Source organism: Neofelis nebulosa, chromosome 1 (genome assembly GCF_028018385.1).
Source record: "Neofelis nebulosa isolate mNeoNeb1 chromosome 1, mNeoNeb1.pri, whole genome shotgun sequence".
Lineage (NCBI taxonomy): Eukaryota > Metazoa > Chordata > Mammalia > Carnivora > Felidae > Neofelis > Neofelis nebulosa.
The window spans coordinates 116722068-116733315 of NC_080782.1; the positions used below are offsets into that span (position 1 = coordinate 116722068).

General features: G+C 37.2%; 1 protein-coding gene across 2 annotated transcripts; it reads right to left on the reverse strand.

Moving 5' to 3' along the window:
- Positions 1-377: 377 nt before the first annotated feature.
- MARCOL (MARCO like) lies at positions 378-9208 on the reverse strand. Of its 2 annotated transcripts, XM_058732019.1 has the most exons (4): positions 9080-9208; positions 4565-5148; positions 2582-2703; positions 378-593 (listed from the first exon to the last, which is right to left on the reverse strand). In XM_058732019.1, the coding sequence occupies exons 1-4, from the start codon at positions 9126-9128 to the stop codon at positions 548-550; spliced, it is 801 nt and encodes a 266-aa protein (XP_058588002.1). In that variant the 5' UTR covers positions 9129-9208; the 3' UTR covers positions 378-547. The 2 variants fall into 2 exon arrangements, with proteins under 2 accessions (XP_058588002.1, XP_058588070.1); XM_058732087.1 differs by lacking the exon at positions 2582-2703 and having other exon boundaries at positions 523-593.
- Positions 9209-11248: the final 2040 nt, after the last annotated feature.

Sequence of the window (11248 nt, forward strand, 5' to 3'; positions counted from 1 at the left end):
GCCCTGCTTTGTTTATTTTAAAAAATATGAATCTAGGGGCACCTGGGTGGCTCAGTTGGTTGAGCATCTGACAATTGATTGTGGCTCCGATCATGATCCCAGGGTTGTGGGATCGAGCCCCGCATTGGGCTCTGAGCTGAGTGTAGAGCCTGCTTAAGATTCTCTCTCTCTCTCTCTCTCTCTCTCTCTCTCTCTCTCTCTCTCTCTTTCCCTCTGCTCCTCTCCCCTGATCATGCTCTCTATCTGTCTCTAAAAATAAAATAGAATAAAAATATTAATCTAGTATGTGGCTTCCAAAGCTGGATGCTTAAAGATGGTCCAACAGAGACACAAGATTTGGGAAAGTCTAGAAAATAAACAGTACCAGAAATCAGAAGTAACTCTGGAACTGACTTTATTTGTTATGGAACAAACTTGAAAATTATGTAAGATCCATCATATCTGTAAGACTCTTGCTGACCTCAGTGGAACTCCCAAGGAAATCCATGGTTTAAAGAGAATTGAAAGTAGGTTTTGAGGTTCCAGGTAATGTGGTTGCTGTCAATGCTTAGCATTTCCCTTCATGGTACAGATTCAGTTTTCCATTATTCATCCTAAAAACAAGGTAATGGAAGACATCAAGGATCAAGAAATTGTGGCACCAACATAGAAAGAAAATGGGATTATTTAAAAATAACATGGGAGGAAACTCCACACTGGTTTCCAGAATGACAGCACTGGTTTGCACTCCCACCAACAGTATAAGAGGGTTTGCTTTTCTCCATATCCTCACCAGCATCTGTTGTTTCCTGAGTTGTTAATTTTAGCCACTCTGACTGGTGTGAGGTGGTATCTCAGTGTGGTTTTGATTTGTATTTCCCTGATGATGAGTGATGTTGAGCATCTTTTCATGTGTCTGTTAGCCATCTGGATGTCTTCTTTGGAAAAGTGTCTATTGATGTCTTCTGCCCATTTCTTCACTGGATTATTTGTTTTTCAGGTATTGAGTTTGGTTAAGTTTTTTATAGATTTTGGATACTAACAGTGTGGAGGTTCCTCAAAAAAATAAAAATAAAACTACGATCCAGCAATAGCACTACTAGGAATTTATCCAAAGGATACAGGATTGCTGATCCATAGGGGCACATGTACCCCAATGTTTATAGCAGTGCTTTCAACAATAGTGAAATTATGGAAAGGAACTAAATATCCATCAACTGATGAATGCATAAAGAAGATGTGGTTTATATATACAATGGAATACTATTGGGCAATGAGAAAGAATGAATTCTTGCCATTTACAGCAACGTGGGTGGAAGTGGAAGGTATTATGCTAAGTGAAGTAAGTCAGTCAGAGAAAGACAGGTATTATATGGTTTCACTCATATATGGATCTTGAGAAACTTAACAGAAGACCATGGGAGAAGGGAAGGGGAAAAAATAGTTACAAACAGAGAGGAAGGGAGGCAAACAATAAGAGACTCTTAAATACAGAGAACAACCTGAGGGTTGATGAGGGGTGGTGGGGCAGAGGGGAATATGGGTGATGGGCACTGAGGAGGGCACTTGTTGGGATGAGCACTGGGTGTTGTATGTAAGCAATGAACCACGGGAATCTACCCAAAAACCAAGAGCACACTTTACACACTGTATGTTAGTCAATTTGACAATAAATTATAATTTTTAAAAAAGAGAAAAAAATCACATGGGTAAAAGCAGCTGTAGTCTTGGGCTTGCCTGTTTCACACTGACCAGCTTTGAGAATTGTGACTTTCTGCCACTACTTTCTTGGCTCAGATCTAGGTGCCTTATATATAAAGTGAGAAAATGGGTATCTGATGTTTTTTCCAGCTCTAACTTTTATGGCTACAGGGCACACTTACCTTTAACATTCATTTATTTCTGCAATAATGGCTTATTGAGCTCTTAATATAATACTGGCACTATCAAAAACAAGAGAGGTATAATTTTTACCTCCTCACTACCTTAAGAGGTGAGCAGTCATTAATTTTGAAAGCGGAGACGTCTAACTCTTTCTTAGTCACACATTCTAATTTTAAGCAGCCTTATAATCATCTTATTTCTTGTGGATGGACAGGAGTTCAATTCTTCAATGTTTGCATGGCTCACCAAATCCAATCTTTCAAGTTGTTACTTAAATTTTAAATACATTTTAATGGTCGATACTAAGTAATCTATAGGACTCACAGCCCTCCTTATCCTCTGATGCATTTTGTTTGCTGTCTTCTGCAAAAACAAAAACTCCATGGAAGCAGGAAGCAGGAGGCAATGCTGTGTGTTTCGCTCACCAACTTACCTCCATGTGAGCAATTCCTGGTACACAATGGATGTTTAATAAATATCTGGTAAATGAATGATTCAATAATAAATTTATTCCTACTTAAAAATCTGAATGTATCACATTCTTTCAGAAAATGATTGAATTTATTGTTCAAAGGTTAAGAACCTTTTATGTTTTCTTTGGACAAACACCCAAGGCACTACTGAGAGAAAACTACAGAGACACATGGAAAAATGTTCTTGTATTCCCTGTGGATCAGAGTGATAGTTCCTGATACAAATAAACAGAAAGTCATCTTACCTTTTGGCTTCATTAAATACACAGAGGTTACCATAGGTTTTTCCATCAGAACCACAGACTGGTTTGTAGATAGACTGACATTTTGTATTTCCATTTGGGTTCTTGCTGCTGGTACTGCCAGTCTGCAGTCATGTGAAAGACCATGCAGTAAATATAGGGAACTCAATTTAATTCTGATATTGTGATAAGACAATAGTCATTGCTCATTAGTTATTGATGAAGCATTGCACTAAACCTATCATTTTATTAATCCCTTTTTTTTTAAATTTAAACTGCACAACAATTCTGAAAGAAGGGTAGATTTTGCTCCATTGTATAATCGCAGGCATACAGTGCATTTAAGTGACAAGTCCAAGACCAGATATAGATTAAATACCCAAGTTGGGGTTCAGAACCTGAATGATGTGACTGCAGAGCCCTTGCTCTTATTAATGTCACACTGCCTCCACTTTAATGCTTTGTAGACAAGCCTTCTCCTGCCCAAGGAAACAACAATTCTGGAAAAGTCATAGCGGCAAATACAAAACACATGTGGTCATCGTTTATTGAAACTTTCTTTTTCTTTGACCCATGAAAGCAAATGAGGCAGGAGGTAGGACTGTGCAGAGTGGAATTAAGTCCTACCTGAAGCACTTGCTTGGAATCAAGTTACAGAATGACAGAAGTCTGTGAACGGAAAGGAGTTTTGACAGCAGATGAGAACAGAGACACTAAGTGAAACTGTGAGGATCTTCAGTAGGTGGCTCAGTCTTCTCAGGACCAAGGAAGATGAACAAGTAGTTCAGTCTTTTCCATTGGTTGAGACTCCACTACCATTTTCATACCAATTGAGAAAGTTTAAGTGACAATGTAAACACCCAGAAACACGCTGGTGGTGGCAGTAAGGTCTGAATAGCAGGGGTGTCCCTGGAAGATTACTACTTCATGCCAGCCTAGATGTAAAAACCAAGAGGGACAGGCGATTTTCATTTGCAAGAGTGCTGAGTAACGACAACTTATGATGTAAAAAATGAAGTTCCCATTAAGATAATGAGATTGAAGAAGTGTTCTACAAAACTGTTTTGGATGTACTGAGTGTTCAGGGTCAGGGTTAAATGGAATTAGGAGGAAGACAGTTGGGAGAGAGAGAGACTGGCAAGGCTTCACGGCAGGACTCAAAGGGAGTATAGGAGTCATGGATGTGCACCTCATTACAATGATGTCTCCCGTACATCATTTATTCACCTATCTGAGAAACAGTTCAAAAGAACCTATTATATGCCTGTCTTATACTAGAATCGGGGGATACAGATATTTTTTAAAAAAGGTATTTTCTTTAAGGAGTTCATGTGCTGATTGAACATAATGAAGATCAATTACAAAGCAATATGGTATATTCTATGATAAAGGCTATCATTGGTATTAGAAATACATTTGTGGAAAATCAGAGGATTCTGTAAAACATGGATGTGTGACTAAGAGTGCCATGAAATGTCCATTCATACATGGACATGGGATCCAATCATTAAAAAAAATCCTTAAGACCATGCTCAGGAGTTTGGGTCTTATCTTCTAGAGAGTATGGTGCTACTGAAGAATTTCGAGCAGGGGAGTAGTAGATCGGGTCAGATTTGTGATTTAGAAATAAACACCACTTGAGTGGCTTGTAGATTATGGATGGGATGGAAATGGGCATGAATGTTAAATCTAGCAAGGGTAGGGACTCCGTTCACAAAGGTCTGATCTAGTCCAGTTTAGGTAGAAAGGCTGGAGTGGAAGACAGAAGAAAGGAATGAGAAATGGAATGGAAGAGCATGACACTCATTAATGATCATAGGTATGAAAATAACCACCCCCAGATTCCTTTGCATTTTGTTGAATCAGTGTCATCACAAAGTGTGGGTCTTTAGTAGAGTATATTCTGTTAACAATTTCAAGTCTTGGAAAATGGAATAGTTGAGGTAAGTTGACCAAGGGGAAAAAAAAAAAGAGATTAACACCAACCTGAATCTCCATTATATTGGTGTTCAAAGGGTTGCCCGCATTTTTTCTTTCTTCTTGATTGTAAAAAGGCCTTGATTTCCCTTGTTGGCTAGACAATCCTGGTCTTCCTTGGTGGTTAGATGACCCTGGCTTTCCTTGCTGGCTAGATGACCCTGGACCCCCTTGCTGGCTGGAAGACCCTGGCTTCCTTTGCTGGCTAGTTGATCCTGAAACTCCTTGCTGGCTAGATAACCCTGAGCCCCCTTGTTGGCTAGAAGATCCTGGTTTTCCTTGTTCATTAGAAGCTTCTGAATTCCCTTTTGGATTAGAGTCTCCTGAATTCCCTTGCAGTCTTTCAGGCTGATTGAAAACTCCTGGCCTTCCTTGCTGATTAAAATCCCCTGGTTTCCCTGGCTGGTTAGAATACCCTGGTCGTCCTTGGAGACCAGATATTGCTTGTTTTCCTTGGGTGTTGCCTCCTTGCTTATTAAATTCCTTTTGTTCTCCTTGATGGTTAGCTTCACGCTTTCTCTGTCGAATAAATGCAGGTTCTGAACCCTCTTCTGGTTTAAAAACACTTGTTTTCAAAGCCTGGGTTGAAGACACTGAAATGATACCATAAGCACAAAAATAAAAGTAAAGTCATTTAACTTTAAGAGTTGTAAATCAACAGCATTCATCCCAAGTTGTGGTATGTATTTAACACCTCTTTCAGTTGTTTTTAATCAAACCTCAAGACAGAAGCTTCCCATAACTTCTTACAACCTTAATATTTTGGGTCCTCTATTTTTTTCTTAATTGTATTACATGGTTTCTAAAAATCACGGCGTTGGGGTGCCTGGGTAGCTCAGTGGGTTAAACATTTGACTTTTCTCGATTTCAGCTCAGGTCATGATATCGAGGCCCGTGTAGGGCTTTGCTGACAGCTCAGAGCCCGCTTGGAATTCTTTCCCTCTCTCTGCTCCTCCCCTACTCATGCTCTTTCTCTATCAAAATAAATTTAAAAAATAAATAAAAATCGTGGGGTCAAACTGGCTTGTCCCATTTCTAAATCAGAATCTGAATTACTTGAACGGAACTATCTGAGCTCATACTACTCCAAATTCCTTGTAATGATTTCCTGATTAATCAAATAGACTCTGAGTTATGCTTATTATAAACTTTCCCTACATCACAAAACCCTTTCCCATATTCCCGACCTCACCCTACAGAAGGTGATATCAGTAGTTTTCTAGACATAAAAACTGCCAGTCGTGAGCCCTCATTCCATATTCTTTTCTCATCTCTATATATGCTTTCTGTAGCTGTTTTCTTCCCACCTTGCCCCTGTTCCAAAGGGAACAGTCCAGTCCACCATTTCCCATAGGGGTCCTAGCATCAACCAATCAGTCATACTCCCTCCAGTGGTTATTTCTTTCTTTCTTTTGTGCTCAAACTATTCAAGGAAATGGTAGATATTATATGACTATTTCTTAATATCTACTTTTCATAAATCATCTATTCTGTTTCTTGAATTTATTTTGGAAGTTCATCCATCACTATATATATGTATATGTAAATATATATACATCACTATATATATATGTACATATATACACATATATATAGGTACATACATACATATATATTTCCAGCAGGGGAGTAATAGATTGGGTGAGATTTGTGAGATATAGATATAGATATAGATATAGATATAGATATAGATATAGATATATAGATGTAGATATGGTTTATTCAAATTTCTACTCCCAAATAAGCAGGGTTTAGACAACAATCCATGAGCAAATGGAATGGTTTTATAGCTGTTAAGTGCAATGGTATTCTACTGGGTCTTATGTTTCTTGTCCTTGGTTTGGTACAAGTGTTTCTTTTTGACTTCCTCACCTTTTCTGTTTAATGATTTTCTTTTCCCCTTTACTTTCTCAATTTGGGGTTTCTGAAAAAGGTTTATTCAAGCTTGCATTGTTTTTCTTCACAGGCTTTCTCCCTAAGTTTTTCATTTTATACAACCTGAAATAATTTCAGGGTAGGTAGTTCCAAATCTGTGCCTAGAGTCTCCGTTGCATTTGCATTTGATCCTGTTTATATTTCCACAAGTGTACACACTTGTACCTTCAGGTAAATTTAACTAAAATCAAATGCATCATTAATTGTTATCCGTTGAGCATGCCATTGTCTACTATATCACTGGTGGTTAAGGTCTTAGCCCAGGCTCAGGAATTTAGCACTTAGTAACCTGGTGTACTAACTGTGGTGTAGCGTGTGGTAGGACGGTCATGGGTGTAATCTAGCCATCATTTCAACTTACCAGAAGTATATTTGAAGGGTCCATTACCATGCCAGAGCTATAGAAAGATCTAGACACACAACCATGAATAAGGGATTGTTATTCTACCCTGAAGAAGCTGGAAAGTCTAATAATGCGTGTAAACAAGCAAACGGGCATTTATGGTAGCTTGATTAATGCTCTCCTGTGAAAAATAAATTAGACAATAGACCCAGAGTCAAGATAGCAGGTAGTAGGGCATCATGTCTCCATCTTGGAGGAGGTGACACAGATAAGAAGTATAGGCTATAGCCAGAAAAATGGATAAGGAAATAATTATTTTCAGCAGAGAGATGAGCATTTGCATGAGTTCTAAGACCCAAAAGTATTCCATAACAGGCACTAACTTTGAGCAGAAATCAATTAAAATAAGGTTGTGGATGAAATGGTAAAAAATAGATCAGCTGATCTATATTCTTTGTTAATTATGTTTTTTATTTTTAAATAGGTCTTACAAGCAAATTACATCAAATTTCGAAGACATAAAAGGGTAAATAGTTTAAAGTAACTTTCCCTTCCTCTCCTGTCCCAACCCTCCTTGGACACAATTACATTTAACAGGTTTTTCTGTATTATTCAAGAGATGTCTTCTGTATTTACAAACATATTGGGATATATTTTTTCACACAATTAGTAGCACATTGTACACTGTTCTAATCCTTATTTTCTCCCTTGACAGAACTGTGAGGTTATATCAATACATATAAAGGCTCTATATCAATACATATAGAGCACCTTTATTATTTTCCCTAATGGCTGCAGAATATTTCACCTGTTAAATTACCATAATTTACCTAAACAGTCTTCTAACAATGAGTAGTGATTGAAATTCCTTCTTTTCCTAGTACAAACAATAATATAATGAAAATCTGATTAATATATCATTTCTCACATGGCTAAATTTGTAAAATAAAAATCAGGGGTGGAATTTTTAAGTAAACAAGGTAACTATAATATCAGAATATGGTATAACTGTTTTTTTTAAATCTTTATTTATTTATCCTGAGAGAGAGAGAGAGAGAGAGAGGCAGAGAGACAGGGAGAGAGCAAATTCGATGTCAACACAAAGCCTGACATGGGGCTCGAACTTATGAATTGTGAGCTCATGACCTGAGCTGAAATCAAGAGTTGGATGCTCAGGCACCCCTAACCATTTTTTTAAGTTAAATTTTTGTAAAGTAGTTATCTGTTCTGTATTTTTGTCCTCTGATGTTACATTCTAAATATACTCTTGGCATTGCTCTATATTGTAATAGGCATTCCCGAATCCTCTCTTTTTGTCACCCTCCAAATCCATATAACCACTACATCTGGCATTAAGGGACTTTCTTCCATCAACAAATGCCTGCTTAATGTGCACTAAACATCATCTAGTAAAGCACTGAAGTACAAAAGAGATATGTTACCTGCCGTTATGGAGCATATATGTTCTAGGGAGGAATCTTATGTATCTATCTATATATTTTTCTTGCAAACATACATAAACATAATAGGTATATACATAATATATATTTTTCTCTGATATATATTATAAAAATATAGAATATCTGTGTCATTTATTATCTAGAGAAATTTACATCCTTAGCTGGAAATTTCATCTCTGAAAACAGACCACCTAACTGTATTGAGGTAGGGAACACAGAGAGGTCTGCTGAGTGACAGGCACCTAAGAACTCAAGTAATGGTAGCTAATGCCAGAGTATACGTGATTCTTATGGCAGCCTGTGGGAATGTCTACTTATTTCCATTTTATAAAGGAGAAAACTGAGGCTAAAAAATTAAGTTATCCAAAATAACATAAACAGAGAATTGAAAAGTCAGGGTTTGAACCCATTTCTCTGTGACCACAGAATTTCCTGGATCATCACACAAAACTATATATTTATGGAATGTGAACTTGTGAATTTTCACAAACTCCTATAATCCTTTTAGACTGAATTATCTTTCCAGGGTAATGCCTTGCTTTTCCCATTCCTTTGCCTCTGCTTCTCTTCAGTCGTGTCAAACTATTCACTGTTGTCTCACCTTGTCACTATTTTTATGCCTTTGGTCTATATTTATGCTGTCTGAAATTAGCCTCTTCCCTTTCTCTGTCTGATGGAGATTTATCATTTTAACATTTTCTGACAAAGTATTACTAAGTCACTCAACATTTCTGATTCTTTACTTTGAGAGTTGGAAGGAAAGTCATCGAATTTAACTTTTCTTACCTGAGAACATGGCCAAGAACATGAAGGGAAGGAAAATGAAAGCCTTCATGTTAGAGTCAGCTGTTTCAGACCTGGTTGTCGGATGGAGTTAAGGGTAACTCTTCAGTAGATGCTTTCTGAATAATCCATCCTGATCACTACCATGTTATATATTTGAAAAATCCTCCACCCTAATTGCTAAACACTGTCACTTTGTTTTAAAAAAATTATAGAGTAATTTTCACAAACTGGAAGGTGTTCCTCCTTGAGTGGATTGCCATTTTAAAAATTAGCTCCACACCCCAACTCCCATAAATACCCCAAATTTAATATGCTTCTATCAGATATTTGTCTTACAGAAAAAAATAAACATGGTGAAATCCAGCTAGGAAAGTGGTAAGCTCAGTGTTTAAAATTTTTTTTTATTGTTGAGGGATAACTTGTCTTCCGTCAGTGCTGTTACTGACCTTGCATGTTTATATGTCCACAATAGGGATTCCCATGACATCTTCCCACATATAAATCATGTGCTAAGTATTTACCTCAAATTATATTTTAAAAGCAAGTAAAAATGCATCATTAATAAGTGATGAATGCATCCAGTGGGGAATGATGAGGTGTAATGCATTTTTATGAGGTAACAAAAAACAATAGATCTTATGTTTGAGAATAACATCACTCTATTGACTTTCTTGCCTCAAGCTGTTATGCCAAACAGAAGCTCATATGACAATCACTTTGGGAGTTTTAGTCAGCCATAAACTCAATATCATGAAACAGTGGAATATTGTGTTCAAGGTTGGCTGCCCTATATGAGATAAATTTGAATTAATTGAGGCCTGTCTAAAAGAAAATGACCTTGATAAAGTGGGGTCTAGAAAATACAGAGCAGAAGGTTGGTTGATCGTAGTAGAGAATATAAACTTGAGTAGACAGATTTAGGATGGATGTCGCCACTGGATTCATCATGTGAAGGGCATTAGCATGGGGGAGGATGATATTGTTTTTTCTGTGTAGTTCCACATGGCAGATCTAGTTCCAATATAAGAAAGTGCAGGATAAACATTTTTGAATTCTAAGGGAAGTGAAATAGGGGCTTCTTATAATTCCTTCTAATTCTAAGATCTTCAGATTTAGTGGTTCTGGATTGTGTTTGATTTTCATTTTAGCTTCTTTAGAAGGGCAGTTCTGAAAATGATGAATGATTTCTTTTAATCAAGCCAGCAATTGTAGGGCATCAAAAAGGACAAATTTAACATTTTTCTATAGTAAAAAGGCGACTTCCCCCCTCCATAAATGTTCTCTGTACTGACTAGTATTCATATGAATGTCAGAATAAGCTCAATGAACTACAAGGCCTGATTATGCACATATATACGTGTGTGTGTGTGTGTGTGTGTGTATGTGTGTATCTCCCATATAATATACCCCATATTATATATACACATATATATATTTAAAGATCAGATCATTTTTAACAAAATGTCACTATGAATTGTTCAAAAATACAGTAAGTTGAAAGAACTGTGCAGTGAACACCCATATACACAACACCAAGATTCTTCAATGAACATTTTGCTACATTTGCTCTACCATTTATTGATCAAAATGGCTGAATTGGATGCAAGTTATTTTCACATGCAGATACTCAATGCAGTGAAATCCCAAATATCAACAAATGGACCATAATAGCTGCATTTGCATTTTGCCTAAACAACTGTTTTGTACATACTTAGGCCATCATCTGTCCTACCCATGCTTTTCTCCTAGCTCCAGTGTTATCACACTTCAAAATAGCATACGTAAATAACAAATATGATTGAGTGCCTGTATCTGAGGACACGGCAGTGAGAAGATGAAGTCCCATGAAACCTCTGCTCTGAGGTCTCAGAGACTGTCTCATGAATTAGTAGAAAGTATTGTTTGTTGCACTGAGTAAGGCAGCGTTTTCTCTATATCCCTGTTCTCCAAACCATGCCAAAGGGTGTTTTGAATAATTGCCTTTAATCCTCTAATTTTCTTAAATGGAACATTTAATTTATCCTTTGATGATCGGATTCCTCCACCTTTAGAATTGTCTTCCATTATTATTTTCCTTTACATTTGGGAGTCAGGGCAGAATTCTGTGTTGGAGTAGGCTCAAAAAATGCTCTGCACAGCCACCTGCTGGGGAAAGGGAGGGGGGCATCC

Bases quoted from the DNA above. Each gene is read 5' to 3' on its own strand.
- MARCOL (XM_058732019.1), bottom strand. From the start codon at position 9,128: ATGAAGGCTTTCATTTTCCTTCCCTTCATGTTCTTGGCCATGTTCTCA. The intron at 5,149-9,079 runs GTAAGAAAAGTT...GTATCATTTCAG, and splicing joins GTTCTTGGCCATGTTCTCAG to TGTCTTCAACCCAGGCTTTG. The intron at 2,704-4,564 runs GTTGGTGTTAAT...ACATGACTGCAG, and splicing joins CCAATATAATGGAGATTCAG to ACTGGCAGTACCAGCAGCAA.